This window comes from Nannospalax galili, unplaced genomic scaffold, assembly GCF_000622305.1.
Source record: "Nannospalax galili isolate Female #2095 unplaced genomic scaffold, S.galili_v1.0 scaffold236, whole genome shotgun sequence".
In the NCBI taxonomy this organism is placed as follows: Eukaryota; Metazoa; Chordata; class Mammalia; order Rodentia; family Spalacidae; genus Nannospalax; species Nannospalax galili.
The window spans coordinates 1547767-1566491 of NW_008338710.1; the positions used below are offsets into that span (position 1 = coordinate 1547767).

General features: G+C 40.6%; 1 protein-coding gene across 1 annotated transcript in view; it reads left to right on the forward strand.

Annotated features, from left to right (window-relative positions):
• Nucleotides 1-18725, forward strand: part of Tbc1d1 (TBC1 domain family member 1) — a gene marked incomplete in the record, with an annotated part of 275507 nt that overhangs the window by 193939 nt on the left and 62843 nt on the right. Inside the window, 2 exon segments of the mRNA XM_017798190.2 lie at nucleotides 1783-1968; nucleotides 7311-7472. Of these exon segments, the coding sequence (XP_017653679.2) occupies nucleotides 1783-1968; nucleotides 7311-7472 (348 nt within the window).

Genomic DNA, 18725 nt, shown 5'->3' on the forward strand with positions numbered 1-18725 from the left:
CATTTTTAATCCAGTATTGCTAAGACTAGTAAAGATGATTACTTTGAACTCATGGATTTGATAATAGGAAAGCCAATCCAACTTAAAAAAAGATTGTGAGCAGTCAGTGCTGATGACTGTTGGGGAATTCTAACATGGAATCCTGTTGGAGCAGATTGAATATTGCCTGGTTGGAAGGCTTACAGTGCCTGTGAAGGTTGTTTCACTGTGCGTATTAAGACCATGCTCTCCTTTATAAAGGTCTAATGTACACTGTAGTTCTTAAGAATGTCATGTTCTAGCCAGGAGTGGTGGCACATACCTTTAATCCCAGCCTCGTCTACATAGTGAGTTCCAGGCCAGCTGGGGCTATAAGGAGACCCTGTCTCAAAAAGAACAAAAAAAAAAAAAAAAAAAAAAAAAAAAAAAGAAAGAAAGAAAAAAAAAAGAAAAGAAAAAGAAAGAATGTCATATTCTACGAGTTGTACAGGAACCTCTGCTGCTCTTCAGTGCTATGGTCACAGTGAGCAGGTGGGATGTTCCCTATACACGGCTGTAAGGTATTTGAGTTACAGCAACAGTATGTACCAGCAATGTAGTGTCTGCAGAGAGAAAGGTACAGATTCATGAAATGTAAGGAGATTTAAGTGAATACACAAATTTAGAAATCGACATGGGGAATACTTGTGTTGAAGTGGTATCTGTGGTAAGCAGTGGCTTCTGAGCCAGGCAGACAGTGGGATTCCTGGGCACCTGCTTATTCATTTGGTCCCAGTTTCCTTTTCAGGCAATGATCTGCCTTCTAGTGTTTTCAGTATAAGTGAATAAGTGAGACTGCCTATATAAATGCCCAACACACCAGGCATGGTGGCACATACCTTTAATCCCAGCACTCGGGAGGCAGAGGCAGACGAATCTCTGAGTTCAAGGCCAGTCTGGTCTATGTCGTGAGTTCCAGATCAGCTGGGGCTAGAAGGAGACCCTGTCTCAAAAAAGACCAGGGGCTGGAGAAATGGCTCAGCAGTTAAGAGCACTGACTGCTCTTACAGAGGCCCCAGTTCGATTCCCAGCACCCACACTATGACTACGAACCGCCCTTAACTCCAGCTCCTGGGGAATCCGAAGCCCTCTTCTGACCTCCGTGGCACTGCACAACACAGGTACACTCATACCCATAAAATTAAAAAATTAAATAAATTTTTTTTTGGTCTTTTTGAAACAGGGTCTCCCTGTAGCCCCAACAGTCCTGGAACTCACTATGTAGACCAGGCTGGCCTTGAACTCACAGAGATCTGCCTGCCTCTGCCTCCTGAGTTTTGGGATTAAAGGCATGTGCCACCACACCCAGCCTCAAAAGATAATTTTACACCCTAAAAAGTATCTTTAAGCATTTCCTCATCCACTCTAACTTTTGCTTACTATTTGATGTGTCTTATTTCATATTTTTGGCTCAGACATAATTTATTCCAGTGAATAATAAAGCGTAAGATTTTATTATGTTTATTTGTGTGTGTGCGAGCACATATGCACGTGTGCCATGGCACACACATGAAGGTCAGAGGACAGCTTTTGGGAATCAGTTTTCTCCTTCCACCATATGGTCTTAGGGATCAAACTCAGGTTGCCAAACTGGTGATAGTGCCATTGCCCACTGAGCCAGCTCACCAGCCCCAAAACAAAATTTTAAATTTGGTGTCCTGTTTTAGCTAAATGAACAATTTGCTGACTTGGTACAGAATTTTAAATGTATCCTTTTTGTTGTTGAATAAAAGACCATTCTAGAATATTCTTTCTCTTTTCCAGATTATTCAGAGCTTGGAGAACTTCCGCCACGATCTCCCTTAGAACCAGTATGTGAAGATGGACTATTTGGCCCAGTACCAGAAGAAAAGAAAAGGACATCACGCGAGCTTCGAGAGCTATGGAGAAAGGCAATTCTGCAACAAATTCTGCTGCTCAGGATGGAGAAGGAAAATCAGAAGCTACAAGGTTAGTTTGGCAATTTGAACATGAATAGAACTAATGATCTTAGTGAGCTTAGCTCTGAAGTGAAACAGACCACACATAAGCAGGATGACCTAACATACATAACGTCTTTCATGTTTGTTTACTTTTTCAAGGTAATGTCAGTACTTTATTTTTTGGACATTCAAAGGTGACCTTACATATTGGGCTACTTATTGCTATGTGGCCATTAATAGCACAGTGTCTAGAACTTCTCAGATACAAGCTGCCATTTAAGCTCTCACCCTCTGAAGCGGTTGGTTGATTGGGTTTTTTGTTTATTTGTTTTTGTTTCTGTGGGATTTTTTTTTTCCTCCCTTCTTTATGCTCAACCTGGGTGTTAAGAATAAACTGGTCTATAATTCCTTAAGGATTATAGCCCCATTCTATGTGGCTTTTTAGTGAGTTCCTGAAGAAAAAATAACTGAGCTCTACCTGTATAAATATCAACATTATCAAAATATGATAGGAACTTAACAAGTGTAGATTTTGTTTGTTTCCTGTTTCCATTCCAAGACTTGAACCAGTAAGTATAATCTTCAGAGTAACTTAAGCATCTTAGTGTATGTGCTTTGTGGAAAGGGAATAGGTCCTAGGGTATATAGACTGCTGCTTGGATTTGAAGTCCTGAAGATCTTGCTTGATAAGTCCAAGCACACTTTTCCAAAGGAGGCTGTAGCAGGGGGTGTCATGTTGCCATTGTCTAAAGCAATTTCATAATTAGAGTGTGTCATTGAACATTATCCTTAGTCACATGCTTTTGTCCTATAATAATGACCCTGGTGTTTGACTAGAGCTGAAAGTGCTAAGTCCCCTGTTCTAATGCATAAATTTCCAGGGTATACTGTATCCCACAAGGTCCTGTTAGGCAGAAACCTCTGATGCTGTTCTAGCTAGTGTCACAGTGAGTAGGTTGATGGTCTCTGTACAACCACCAGGTATTTGTGAGTTACAGCAGCACCATGTATCAGGAACATAGCTTATGCTGCTAAGAAAGGCACAGGTTGGTGAAACGTAAAGACATAAAGAGTCAAGATGAGCCAGGTATGGTGGCATACACCATTTAATCCCAGCACTTGGGAGGCAGAGGCAGGCAAATCTCTGTGAGTACAAGGCCAGTCTGGTCTACATAGCTCCAAGCCAGCTAGGGCTACAGGGAGACCCTGTCTCAAAAAGACCAAAAAAAAAAAAAAAAAAGTCAAGGTGAATGTATGACTATTTACTTTTTTATGAATGTATTACTTTTGACCAGGAAGAGGTGAAATGTAATAGAACCTATTGCTATGATAGTCCAGCACTTGGAACAGCTGCTTGGAGATGAAGCCAGCAGTTGTAGAGTATTGAAACTGAGAAAGATAGATTGTTCTGTCAGGATGCCATGAACAGTGAGGGTACAAGAAGGGCAGTTTATAATGGGTCAGCACAAAGTTTTTCCTATTTTCTTCTACTATTTTCTTGAGTGCTCTTTAAAGGTAATTCTGGTTTTTGTTTTATTTTGTTTTGTTTTTGTTTTTTGAGACAGTATCTCCCTGTAACCCCAGCTGGCCTAGAACCTGCTATGTAGACCAGGCTGGTCTGGATGGCACAGGTATGTGCTTGCCTCTGTCTCATGAGGGCTGGAATTAAAGGCCTGTACCACCACAAGTGGCTTTTAAGGTAATTCTAAAGGCAGGCATCTAAAAATATCTGATGGGCTTGCAAGATGGTGCAGCGGGTCAGAGCATTTGTCACACAAGTCTGATTACCTGAGTTTGATTCCTGGAACCCGTGGTGGAAGGAGCAAACTAACTTCAGGTTTTCCTCCGACTTACACACACACCTGCCCTCACACACATCACACAATGATAATAAGTAAAAACATTGGATGATCGTAGTATTACTAAATATGACATCAGCTAAGTGACAGCTGTGTATTTTGGGGTTTTGGTTGAAAGGGAAAAAGCAGTAATGTTAATCATAAGGGTCATGGTACTTAATGCTTCTTGGCCAGTCCTGCGAGCAACAGTTATGTGAAATGAAAAGTGTGGATGTAGCTATAGAAGGGAAAGAGGCTGGCTGTCTCTGGGGAATGTTAGGAGACATTGTGTCTATAATTGATGAAGTGAGATGCCTCAAAAGCAAGGTGCATGCTGCTGTGCCAAGGCTGACTAGACAGACCAGCACCAACAGGTAAGAATGCTGGATTGCCTGGACACCTTGCCAGACGCTGTGTCAAGTTTACCGGCTGCTTCCCCATTTCAGCAGTCTACCTGGCAGTGTTCATTCTGGTGGCGTTTGACTTCTACTGTTTGAATTCATGTCCCTCAGCTCTTTATGCTTGGCATGTGTTTATTTTGTACTTAAAGTGTAATCAACTTGCTAAATATAATAAAGGAAGCATTAGTCCATTGTATTGGTCTGTGCTATACCTGTATTACTGAAAAAAATAACCATAGCAGCCTGCTTCTTTAAAAATATTTATGCATAGGAATGAGTTGGGGTGGGGCTAGGACTTTCTTATTAAATACCAAAGCAAGATGGGGCAAGAACCAATCAGAGGGTGCACTGTCTACCAGAGATTGTTATTCACTGATTTTTTTTCCCCCATACACTTCATAAAAGGTTAAGTTGCAGCTATGAGCAGCTCTTGAAATTGACAGAAGGTTCAAACCGGCGTGCATGCTCTTTGGGAAAGAAAATAGAGGAACGCACATGAGGAAGTCTTTTTCTAGCCAAGCCTGTCTCCTACTTTCTGACTATATGGATCCAATATTCTTCTGGAGGCATTCCATCTTGGAAAGAAGAAAACCCCATCATCTAAATTTGCCTCACTCTGTTGTAACACTTGACAGCTGAGTTTGTGATTTTTTTTTTCCCAGTTGCAGAGATAATCTGCAGAGATAATCTCCTGTGTAAGCTCTCTGATGTCTCTTGATGTAAGGTCATGTTCCTCATGTTTTAAAATACAAATGTGTACAGCCTAATGTAGGACAGCACAACATGGGCATGTCATTGCCTGTCAAACTAATTCATACAACTTAACATTTTATGCTTAAATAATAATTATACATACTGCATCTCCATAATGACACATTAAATTTTGAATTGCAGTTGAAGGTATTTTAATTTATAAAATTTTTTCCTTGAGTAATGTTTGTTGTAGGAAAAAAATTAAGTATTCTTTAAATCTCTACTGCACGTATGATGGTCATTTAATAATTGTCCCTTTTTATTTCTTAACTTATAAGGGATGGTGGTAGTTGCTGGCAAGAGAGTTTTGCATGTGGGAATATTTAACAGCAGACTGGGGACAGAGCACCAGCAGCATGCCCTGCCCTGCGGGTATACTTCAAAACTGACCAGAAGTCTTGAAGTCCCAGTTAGTTCACATAGCCATGCTGTTTTAGAAAACTCTTGAAAGATTCCATGTGATTTAATTCTGTCCTGTTTGCCGGTGCTCACAGAGAATGTAGGTATGTAGGCTCTCAATATGTGAAGGGTTGTGTTCCTGCCTTGGAGCCTTGCTGTGTGCTGTAGGTTTGTGCCATTGCTCTGCTAATAAAGCATTCCAGGGGCCACTGATTGACTATAGGCTCCTGTTTAGTCAGGATTCAGAAGCAGCAGAGATTATGCCTCTTGCCAAGTCTTCTGGCCAGCTCTTCCTGGCTGTGTGAAATTCTCTGGACTTTGGAGCAAGTTCTTCTGGTTGGGTGCTGGGCTGTGTTGGGGAAGGCAGACGTGCTTAACAGCAAAGTTCATTGCCACCAAAGCCATTCTTGTGCTGAGAGCCCAGTGAGGGCTCTAGTTAGACTGATGATGCTTGTCTTGAAACTGATTTACCGGAGCATTAGCTCAAATGTAATGACGTTTATTGTGTTTTCTCATAGCCGGAAAAAAAAAAAAAATCCACGATTGGTATGTTTTTAAAACGTGAATTCTAGAGGTATAGGGAACTATTTAGTAGGACTTTAAAATTCTTTAAAGTCAGAGCAAAAAGAGAAAAGATGTTAGGTAAGACCCGTAGAGGCTAAGAGTGGGGCAACATGTGGCCACCCAGTGTTAGTTAAATAGTCCTCGAGAACCTATGTATTCTCTCTGTCTCAGGTGTGTGACCCTAAAGTAGGGAATTGCACTGGGAGATCAATTTAAATGGCCAGTGTAAATTCTTTCTTACTGGTTTTCCTTCTAGCTTGATAATTTTGGTTTAATTATTTTTTAATATTTTATTATTTTTATGTGTATGAGTGTATTGCCTGTATGTATGTAAGTGTGCTCATGTCATGCAGTGGCCACAGAGGTCTGAAAAAGGTGTTGGATCCCCTGGGACTGAAATTATGGGTGGTTGTTAGCCACCATGTGGCTCCTGGGAACTGAACCCCAGTCCTCTGCAAGAACAGCCAGTGCTTTTAACCCTTGAACACTCTCCCCAGTCTCTAGGTCTAATTCTTTTTCTTTTTTTTAAACTGTGTGTGTGTGTGTGTGTGTGTGTGTGTGTGTGTGTATTTCATACAGAGCATCCCAAACAATCTTACTCATCTTTATACCCGCATCCCAAATGGCATCCTCCCATAGCTCCACCCTCCCCCCAAAACTGGAGCCCATATACTCTGTCATCCTCATTACTGTCCACTGTGTTATCAGTGCCCTCAGCCATTACCCAGTGCTTGTCCATCCACTGAATCTACTCAGCCTATCTGGAGTTCCTTGTTTTAGGAATAGGTCTAATTCTTAATGCAAATTTCAACCAGTTTGGTGAGACTCCATAGCTGTCTTCAAAGGCATGAGGCGATGTCCTATGAAAGGGGAGATCTATTCTGCCTTAGTGCTGGAAAGCAAAGCCATGATTAATGATTGACAATACCTGAATAAGATATGGCTCAAAATAGAGAGGGACATAGACTGTCTTTCCTAGCTTAGATGAAAAAGAGTTTTTTGAGTCAGCCATGCCAAGTACTAGAAACACCATTGAGGTGTTGATGATATGGTAGGGTAGCTGTGAAGATGTACAGAATTAGACACAAGTGGGATATACCTTAGCAGGAGGGCTGACAGGCTACCTTGTGCATATATGCTTAAGAGAAATCAAAACCATTTCCTAGGCTTCTCACATTTCTTCCAGGTAAGTACTAACCAGGTCCAACTCTACATTAAGCTCTGGGATGGCGCACAGTTAGGGAGGTATGGCCAAAGATGGGTTTTAGCATTTTTAAGACAAAAAAACCCAAGAGACTTCAATTTGACTTACTGCATTGGCTGCATATGCTCCACATTCCAGTATCAATGCGCAGGGGCCGCATTGGGTGCTAGAAGACTGTAGCTCTAACATGCCCTCCCCTCGTCTCTTCCAGCCTCTGAGAATGATTTGCTGAACAAGCGCCTGAAGCTTGATTATGAAGAAATCACTCCTTGTCTTAAAGAAGTAACTGCAGTGTGGGAAAAGATGCTAAGCACTCCAGGAAGATCCAAAATTAAATTTGACATGGAAAAAATGCACTCAGCAGTTGGGCAAGGTAAGCTTTATCAGGCGCTGTCTAGCCGCCTCACCCTCTGTCATGACTCGAAGGGTGGAGTAAAGATACTTGCATGTCTTAATTTAGCAGCCATCTCTCCTTTTCATCTTTACCTACTCTATTTCCAGATGTTTAATTAATTGATGTGACTTCCATGATATTAATTATGTTAATTAGAGTGCCCAGAGAACTGGGAAACAGTACGGTAACAGAGGAAAATCCAAGGCTTAGTTGCCTATAGACTACATAAGTGATACGATGAATTAAATAGGAAGTTAAACGCTAATTGTGTGGGTTCTTGCTGGGTATCTTAGGGAAACAATGTAGAGTGCCGTGCACACACTTTAGACAAGGGGGTCTGGGTTTGGACCCAGTCCAGCCAAGTATTTTACAGTATAATCTTAAGTAGACTCAACCTCTCTAAGCCCTAGTTCTATTTAATTTTTTAAAGATTTGTTTTTAATTATGTGTATGTGTATAGGGTGTGTGTGTGTGTGTGTGTGTGTGTGTGTGTGTGTGTGTGTGTGTAGATATGTGTACATGAGTGCAGGTGTGTGCAGAGACCAGAGGCTTCGAATCTTCTGGAGCTGGAGTCACAGGTGGTTGTGTGCCACCCAGGGTGGGTGCTAGGAATAAATGCAATAAGCATTCTTAAGCACTGAGCCATCTTTCCAGCCGTGAGCCCTAATTTCGACATGTGTAAGGTGTGGGTAGTGACAGTGGCTGTGAAGAAGAAATGAGCTGATCAGACCCAGAAGCATGGCCCGTGTGTGTGCTGTCCTGGAATGCTGGAGGGGTTGGAAGTGTTCAGGCGGTCTGCCATTCTGAGCTTGTCTGGTCATGAAGAGGGGAGTATAGAACTTGAGATGAAGTTTGGAAATGTTTCCAGCAATTTGGCATAGTGATCCTATAAAAAAAAATAAGTGGGCTTACATTTTGTTGTTCTGATTTTCATTAGTCATTTTAAAAAAACATTATTTTTTTAGGTCAGCATACAAAGTAATGGGTTTTATTCTGACATTTTCAGGTATATGTCATATACCTTGCTTTCAGTTGTCTGTCCCCCCATCCTCCTCATGCCCCCTGCCTCCCTTTTGTTTTCCTCTAATTCATTTTTACTGTATACTATAAAAACATCAGTCTGGGACTGGCGAGATTACTTAAGAGGGTAAAGTATTTGCCAAGCAAGCCTCTCCACCTGAGTTCGATCGATCGATCCCAAGAACCTACATACAGGTAGAAGGAGGGGACTGTCCACAAAGTTCTTCTCTGGTACACTCATGCTTATACATACACACTAATAATAATAATAATAATAATAATAATAATAAATATGCACACTAATATAAATAAATTAATACATAAATAAATTTAGAGAGCATTAGTCTGTAGTGGCTTGGAAGGTTTTTTTTCCAATTTTTTATTGAATTTTCACAGAACATCTTAATCATCTTTATGCCCTCTTCCCCATTGGCACCCCCCCATAGCCCCACCCACTAGAATTCATACATTCTGCCATTTGTGTGAAGACCTATCATGTCAAGTTAGTGTCCCCAGATGTCTCTCACTGCAAGTCCATCTACTGAGGTCTAGTCAGCCTATCTAGAATTCCTCCCTTTAAGAAGATCAGCTCTTCCTCACCTAGCAGTAATCAGCTGCCAATAATTTTTTGACTAAGATTGGGGCCTGCTGTCCATTTCCAGTTCTGTACTGGGTTTTTGTCTGCTTGAGTTTGCATTTGTGCATGCTGACACCATTGCTGTAGGTTCATATGAGAAGGGTCCCAGGAGCCTGTAGGACTCTAGTTATATATGGTCATGCACCTCCTCCCTGACTCTTACCGTCTTTCCTCCCCCTCTTCTGCAATGGTCCCTGAGCCCTGGGTGGGTGGAGTTTAATACAGGAGTTCTGTCCAAGGACCCACACTCTATTCTATAGACCCTTATTCTCTACATTTTGGGCATTTGTGACTTTTTGTGTTCCTGGCCCTCTGTTGCATGAGGGAGCTTCATTGATGAGAATTGAAAGATGCATTAGTGTTCTCTACATCCCTTCCTGTATGTTGTAGGTGTTAAGGTTCCATCATAGATGTGCCCCTTAGACTTGGAAAATTCACAGTCAGTCTCTGTGTATGACCAGTTGTGGAATTCTGTGATAATCTCTGTTGAAAAAGAAGCTTCTTTGATGGGTGGTAACTGGCATACCTGTCTGTAAATTTAAGGATCCATATTTTGCACATAGTAAGAAATTACATTTGCCTAGGGATGCTACAGCCTTGGGGTTTTCTCTGAGATCTACAAACTCTCCAGCCATGAGTATTTGGCTATGTTTACAGTACCACACATGAGTTTCCTCTCAGTGAGTGGGCTTTAAGTCCAATTAAGTAGCTGTTGATCACCCCCAGGATAAAAGTGCCACTACTGTACCAATGTCATTTGCTGTGCCGGTCATTGATATAATTATTAAGCCTTGAAGCTGTGGTTGGACTGTCGATTCATGTTCATGTAATGCTCTCCAAAACTGAGAGCTAGCCTTCAGGGGAGGGGCTTCCAGGTCAGGTCCAGCTCCATTGCTCCCAATCCTGTGTCCAAAATATGTCCTGACTTCAGCAATAGGGTCTTACTTTCAAGTTCTGGGAGGCAATCAAGGACTGTGACAATAGCCTGTGTAATTTTGGGAGTCTCTTACACTACCCTGGTCAACAACTCAAAGAAAGGTTTCTCCTGTCTGGCACTATTTCTTGTTATGTAGCCTTCACCTATATACATGGACTCATATAGAGGTATTATATGTGTAATTTTTCAGTAGGTTTTTGAACTACTCTGGTTTTTTAATACTAGCTAGGCATTATTTAATCTCTCCTCTGTCTCTTCTTCTCTAACCCTCCCTCCACAAACATACCCCCATTTAAAGTATCCCCATTTTCCCCATTTCTCCCTTGATAATTCCTGTCTGCTATGGTCCTACCTCTCTTGAGCTCCTCCTTTCCCTTCTTCCCTATAGTTCCTTGTATAATCCTCCCTCTCCCCCTTCCATTTATATACCCCCATTTTACACATTTCTCCCTTAGTAACACCTATCTCCTCCTGTTCTTCTCTTTCTTGTTCCTTTTTTCCCTTTACCCCGCCCCCCCCCATTCTTTTCCATTTTCCTGGTTCCTGCAGTTACATTAGGATGCATAATCACATAAGGATTTGGTGCTAGGATCCACAAATGAAGGAGAACATATGTTGTTTGTTTTTCTGAGTCTATGTTACTTCACTTAGTGTAACAATTTCTAGTTCCATCCATTTACCTGCAAATTTCATTATTTCATCTTTCTTTACTGCTGAATAGAACTTTATTAGCTACTCCTCAGTTGAGGGACACATAGGTTGCTTCTATCACTTAGCTACTGTGAAAAAAACAGCAACAACCAAGTACAAGTATCTCTGCAATAGGACAAGTCCTTTGGGTATATGCCAACCAGCTCATATGGTAGGTTCATTTTTAGTTTTTTAAGGGTTTTCCACACTGCTTTCCATAGGGGTTGCACAAGTTGGCAATTCTACCAGCAGTGAATGAGTGTTACCCTTTCTCCATATACTCACCAGCATTTGGTATCATTTGTTCTCTTGATCTTAGCCAGTCTGGGGTGAGATGAAACCTTAAAGTGGTTTTAATTAGCATTTCCCTAATTACTAATAATGTTGAACAGTTTTTAAGCTGTTTCTTGCCATATTTATTTCTTCTTTTGAGAGCTCTATTCTGCTCCTTAGCCCATCTTTTAATTGGGTCATTGTTTTCTTGATTCTTTGTGTTTTGAGTTCTTTATATATTCTGAATGTTAAACGTTTGTCAGAAGTGTTGCTAGTGAAGATTTTATCCTACCCTGTGGGTTTTCTCTTCGCTTTCTTAGTTGCTTCATTTGTTGTACAGAAACTTTTTAGTTTAATGAGGTCCCACTTGTTGATTGTTGACCTTAATTCCTGACCAACTCATGTTTCATTTAGAAAGTCCTTTCCTGCACCTATATCTTGTCAGTTACTGCCAATGTTTTCTTCTAACAGTTTCAGAGTTTCAGATTTCACATTGAGGTCTTTGATCCATTTGGAGTCAACTTTTGTGCAAGGTGAAAGATAAGGGTCTAGTTTTTCCAGCACCATTTGTTGAAGATGCTGTCTTTCCTTCATTGGGTGTTCTTGGGATCTTTGTCAAATATCAGGTGGCTGAAATTGTATGTACTTATGTTTGGGTCTTCAATTATGTTTCATTGATCTATGTGTCCATTTTTGTGCCAGTACCATGTTGTTTTTGACTATAGCTCTGTAGTATAGTTTGAGATCTAATATAGTAGTCACCCCAGCCCACCCCCAGCATTGGTCTTTATGCTCAGGGTTGCTTTGCTTTCCAGGGTCTTTTGTGCTTCCATATGAATTTTAATATGATTTTTTTTCTAATTCTATGAAGTATGTCATAGGGATTTTGATTGAGATTGCATTGAATCTATATATTGCTTTTGGTAGGATGGGCATTTTTACAATATTAATTCTTCCAATCCATGAGCATGGGAAGTCCTTCCATTCTCTGGTGTCTCCCTCAATCTTTTTCTATAAAGATTTAAAATGTTCATTGTAGAGATCTTTGATCAGGTTTATTCCAAGATTTCATTTAGGTTATTGTGAATGGGAGTGTTTCCATGTACTCTTTCTCTGATTGTTTGTTATTGGTATATAGAAAAGCTACTGATTTTTGTAGATTCATTTTGTAACCTGCTACTTTACTGAAAGTGTTAATCAGTTCTAGGCGTTTTCTAGTGGAATTTTTGGGATCCCTTAGGTATAGGATTATATCATCTCCAAAAAGGGATAATTTGACCTCTTTTCCAATTAATATGCCTTTAATTTCCTTCTCCTGTCTTACTGCTCTAGCAAGAGTTTCAAGCACTATATTAATAAAGGAGTGGAGATAGTGGACAGCCGTGTCTGATTCCTCATTTTAATGGGAATGCTTCCAGTTTTTTTTTCCATTTAGAATGATTTTGGCTGTGAGTTTGCTATATATAGCTTTAATATGTTGAGGCAAGTTCCCTCCAGTCCAATCCCCTTTAGGACTTTTATCATGAATGCATGCTGAATTTTGTCAAAGGCCTCTTCTGCATCTATTGAGATGACCATGTGATTTTTGTCTTTGAGTCCATTTATATGATTTATGACGTTTATTGACTTATGTATATTGAGCCATCCCTGCATCTCTGGAATAAAGCCGACTTGATTATGGTGGCTGATCTTTTTGATGTGTGTCTATGAGGATTGAAGTATTTTGTTGAGAATTTTTGCATCTGTATTCATTAAGGATATGGGTCTATAGTTTTCCTTTTTGGTTGTGTCTTTATCTGGTTTTGGTATTAGAGTGATGCTGTCTTCATAGAAGGAATTTGGAAGTTCTCCCTCTGTTTCTATCATTTTGAATTTTTTTTTTTTTTTTGGTTTTTTGTGAGACAGGGTCTCCCTGTAGCCCCAGCTGTCCTGGAACTCACTTTGTAGACCAGGCTGGCCTTGAACTCACAGAGATCTGCCTGCCTCTGCCTCCCAAGTGCTGGGACTACAGGTGTGTGCCACCACGCCCTGCTCATTTTGAATAATTTAAGTAGTATTGGTTGAAGGTCTACTTTAAGTGTCTGATAGAATTCTACTGTAAATCCATCTGGGCCTGTTCTATTTTTAGTCAGAAGGTTTTGTATTACTGTTTCAATTTCCTTATGAGTTATGGGTGTTTTTAAACTGTTGATCTCTTCTTGGTTTAGCTTTGGTGAGTCTCATGATTTTAGATATCCATCCATTTCTTTTAGGGTTTTCAAATTTATTAGAGTATAGGTTTTTGAAGTAATCCCTTATAATCTGGATCTTTTTGGTGTCTGTTATGATGTTCCCCTTTTGTCTCTGATTTTGTTGATTTGGATTTGTTCTTCTTTTCTTTTGGCTAACTGGGCTTAAGGGTCTATCTTGTTTAGCTTTTCAAAGAACCAGCTCTTAGATTCATTGATTCTTTGTATTCATTGATTTCTTTGTTTCTATTTCATTAATTTCTGCTCTGATTTTTGTTATTTCCTCTGGTGTCTGCTGGGTTTGGGTTTCATTTCTTCTTGTATTTCCAGCGTCTTGAGTTGCAATGTTAAAGTCATTTACTTGTGCTCTGATTTTTTAATGTAAGCACTTAGAGCTATAAAGTTCCCTCTTAGGACTGTTTTTAAAGTGTCCCAGAGGTTTTGTTATGTTGTATTGTCCTTTTCATTTAGTTCCAGTAATGCTTTTATTTCTTTCTTAATTTCTTCTTTGAGAAACACACTCATTCTGGAATATGTTGTTTAATCTCCATGAGTTTGTGTAGTTACTAGGGCTTCTTCTGATGTTGATTTTTTTGCTTTATTGAATTTTGGTCTGGTAGAATGCATGGAATTACTTCATTTTTTTTTTTTTTTTTTTTTGTATTTGTTTAGGGTTGTTTTGTGCCCCTGTATGTGGCCAGTTTTAAGAAAGTTCCATGGGGTGCTGAATGGAAAGTGTATTCTTTGGTGTTTGGATGGAATATTTGATAGATGTCTGTTAGATACATTTGATGTATGGTTTCATTTAATTCAGATGTCTCTCTGTTTATTCTTTGTCCAGTTGACCTGTCTAATGGATGCAGTGAGGTATTGAAGTCCCCTGCTATTACTGAGTTGGGGTTAATCTGTGTCTTAAAGTCTTGTAGTGTTGTTTTTATGAAATTGGTTGCACCAGAGTTTGGTGCATATATAGTCATGATTGTAATAACCTCTTGGTCAATTGTTCCTTTGATCAGAATGAAGTGACCCTCTATCTCTTCTGATTAGTTTTACTTTGATGTCTATTTTGCCAGATAATAGAATTGCAACCCCTGCTTGTTTCTTAGTGCCATTTGCTTAGAATATTCATTTCCATCCTTTCACCTTAAGGTAGTGCCTGTCCTTGAAGGTGAGATGGGTTTCTTGCAGATAACAAAAGGATGGATTTTATTTCTTAATCCATTCAACTACCTGTGTCTTTTGACTGGGGAGTTCAGTCCATTGATATTTAAAGTTATTATTGAAAGATGTATATTAGTTGCTGTCATTTTAATTTCTGTTTGCATTCTTGGTCTAATTTTGCGTTTCCACAATTATACCTTCATTTAGTTTCTTTCTGTTGCCCCTTGGGTATAGTTGTTCCTTTCTTCAGTCCTTTGTATTGTTTTGAGTATTCTCTGAAGGGCTAGTTTGGTGGGCATGAATTCTTTCAACCTGTTTGTGTCATGGAAGATTTTCTTTTCCCCTTCAACTATAATGGACATAGTTGCTGGATAAAGTATTCTGGGTTGGCATCCATGGTCATTTAGAACTGGGAATTCTTTGGTCCAGGTTCTTTTGGCTTTCATATTTTACATTGAGAAGTCAGCTGTAATTTTGATGGGTTTTCCGTCATACATGACTGGTTTTTCTTTTGTAGCTTTCAGTAGTCTCTCTTTGTTCTGTACATTTAGTGTTTTTACTATGATATGCTGTGGGGAGTTTCTTCTGGTTCTGTATTTAGTGTTCTATGTGCTTCTTGTATTTGTATGGGCATGTCTTTCCTTAATTTGGGGACATTTTCTTCTACAATCCTGTTTAAGATCTGGTCAGTACTATTAACCTGAAATTCTTTGTGAATTCAGTCAGAAGTTTATCTTCTCTTAGTTCTTTGATTTGTTTGTGTGTTCTTTAAATTCATTGAATTCTTTGATCATGTTTATAATTGTTTTTTAAAATTCTGTGTTCTGGGTTATCTCTAGGGGGTTCTGGTTGTAGAACTCTTCTATAGGACTGATTGTGTTTGGTGGGTGGGATCATATTATTTTGATTTTCCATGTTACTTTTCCGTTTTTATTTTGGCATATAGATTTCTTTTATTGTTAATGATTCTGGTATGAAACTCAAGACTTCCTTTGTTGAATTGAAGTCTGCTTCTGTTTGTATTATTGGTGCACCTTGGTTGTTTTCTTATTGGGTATGTTAAACTGATTGGCCTAGACTTCAGGTTCTCTCTTTTGGTTTTATATTGGAGGGACCAGATGGCTTCAGTCCAGCTACTCAGGAGCTCCTGCAGAAGTCCCAAACCAGGGGCCAGTCAGGTACTCTCAGACTTCCTCCTAAGGTCCGGGTCCCTACTGAAAGACAGAGGAGTCTAGCCCTGGAGCAGTGGGAGAGGCCAGTCCCCGTGTAGGAGGATGAGCAACATATGTTCATAATCTGTTATGTGGGAAGCTCACCACCTCGCAGAGACCAGATCCAGGCATTCTCAGGGAGTCTGCAAAGCTCTGGGTCCCTATAGAAGGCCAGCGAAGCCTAGCCCTGGAGCAGTGGGAGGGCCCACACATGATCCCAATATAGAGGAATGGGCATGGCACAATCTGGGATTTGGGAAGCTCACCACCATGAGGAGGCTGGATCCAGGTACTCTCAGGCCAGAAGTTTTTAAAGAATGAAAAACTGACACTTCATAGGCAGTTTGAGAAGCACCATTTTAGAACTTAATTTAGATCAATTTCCAAGTTTAAGTTAAAACACATAATGATTTCTCCTAAAATGAATGTTAGTGTTGGCTGGCAAGGGGAGGAGGGGGGCTCTGAGGGTGATCTGCTTTTTGTGCTGTTGAGTTCTGTTAGTCTAGTCCTGAGTACTCCAGTATTTGGAATGAGGACCATAAATATGTGAGCATCCTAAGGTTTTCTGTGACTTACCAGTTGTCCAGACAAAGAGGCTTATGTACATGTTACTCATTCCTAAGAGAATAGAGCAAAGCAATTTTTCTTCCATTATCTTTTAGGAATTTTTCAAAACTTTTACTGTGCTGTCAAGATGACTTGACAGATAGTGTTTGCTGTACAAGTATGAGTACTCAAGTTCAAATTCCCAGACAGGGGTGCTGTAAAAGTCAGGCAGGCTTTGTGGCCCCTCATAAGCCCAACACCCAACAGAAAGGAAATCCCCTGGGCAAGCTGGTGAGCCAGACTAGCCAGAGCTCCAAGTTCAATGAGAGGCTCTTACTCAAAAAATAAAGTAGAGGTCTGGAGAGATGGCTTATCAGATCAGATGGAGCACTGGTTGTTCTTGAAGAAGACTTGGATTCAAATCCCAGCACACACATGACACCTAAGAACTATCTATAACTCCAGTTCCTGATGCCCTCTTCTGTCCTCTGTGGGTACTGCATGACATGGGTACACTTATATGGGCATAATACTCATACACATACAAATAAAAATTAAAAAGTCAAAGTGGATCACTGTCAAGAAAGACACCTGACATCATCAGTTTTGGGTTCTCTTTCTCTCTCTCTCTCTCCCCCCCCACACATGTTTATCATATTTTCACTAAAAATAACTAAGATCTTTAACTGGAGTTTGGCAGATGGTTCTTGGTATTAATGGGCAGTTACTGCTAATTGTGACTGTCCCCATCTATGGATAAGCATACTGGGGTGATAATGGGCTTCAGCTTACTGGGTTTCTCACCACCATGCTGAGCCACTTCTGGTCAAGCCATGCCTCAAAGTGCTGTTCTTAAGCCCCAGGTGTGTGTGGCAGGGGCCACTGACATCGTATCCTGGCAGCAGTTTCCAATCTGACCTTGTCCTCACCTTTCTGGGTTCCTGCCCACTGGCTAGTAGCAGGAAATGCTGACCCCAAGCCCAGACTCTTGTACGGCCTGAAGCCTGAAGCGCTAGTATTTTTTGAAGCCATAGTGACTTGCCCTTCTGCTGGGTGGCCGCAGAGAGCAAGCCCCCCTTTCACAGTTGGCTAGGTGACGCTCTTGACTTTGCTTCCTCAGAACCATTGGCATGGTCTGTGACCGCTGCTCTGGTTGTTTGAGCTTCTCAGAGGCCTGACACCTGGGCATTTATTTCTTGCAGTATGAGAGAGATGCTAGACTTTAGGAATCTGGACCCTCTGGGCTGGAGTCAGGCATGGCAGTGAGGTGGTTCATAGACGGGTGAGCTAAGACCAACCTAGAATTCCTTTTGGCCTCTCCGACCTTGTCACATTCACTGAAGGAGCTCTGTCTAACCATCAAAGGCTGTGTCAGCCAACCAGCTTCCACATGTTAAGACTGGACAACTCCAAACAGATGACCACTGCTCACCTATGGCTCAGATTTTTAAAGTGAGATTAAATCAGATCACAGCTTTGACCTTTCCGATAGAGACTAAGTCATCTCGGTGACCTTGAAAGAGAGACCAGTCCTGGTGTGGATGATGAAGCCTTTTCTATTAATCATCTACAGTCCCCCTTGAGTGGCAGGATAAAGGGATTTAGAAATGTTTCCAAGTTAACATGAGATGGGAGTGGCAGGATTAAGACTCAACTTGGGAAAAGAAAAAATTCTATGGAACAAAGTTTAGTGTTGATCAAAATGATTTCTCTGAAGATAATCTGGGCATTGAACCCTAGAAGCCAGTAAGGTATATGGAATTGTAAAGTGGTCACATTAGCAATTAGCAGATTGGGCCAGATGCAAACTGTTTACCTCTGACCTAGCAGTGCAACTCACAGAAACTTATTCTAGAAATTAATCAGCCACAGATGTGCTTATTGTGCCATTATTTAGTAGCCAAAACCCAAACAAAAGCAACCCAACCATGTGACCATCCCATGCATATTCTTGGAAAATAACACAGTAGATATCTTTCCAAAGAGAAGTACAGTACAGCGTGGTCTCATGCACAGTTGGTATCTCTACACAGTTGGTCCTTTCTATACACAGAGAAATGCCCATGATTCATTTGCAGATATCTGTGTTAGTAGGCAGGTGAATTTATCTCCAGGGCCTTCTGGCACAGCCCTGGATTTCAACTCTTGTCTTGGTAAAATAATCAGTAGATCCTCTCCTCTCTACTTTCTAAAACTTTCTGTTTTGAACGGCCAATTATGTGTCCACTCTGGTTTTGAGTGGATTTTCACTTTCCTTCTTCATACCTTTTAGACTGCCAGAGTTTTCTTTTTGAACCTTAGCATGTTATTTTTCAAGTAAATAAAAATAAGAAGTTATTCACATGGGATCTGGATGAACAGTCTCCTGCCTACCCAGAATCCTCTGCCTATAGACCCTCTATTACCAGGGTTCCTCCTGAGTTGGGAGTAAAGCATAACAACATGGGGGAGGGTGCTCCAGGCCACCCTTAGCAGGAACACTGGGTCTGCCTGCATGACCCTTTGCTTTAAATTGCCAACTAAGCTTAC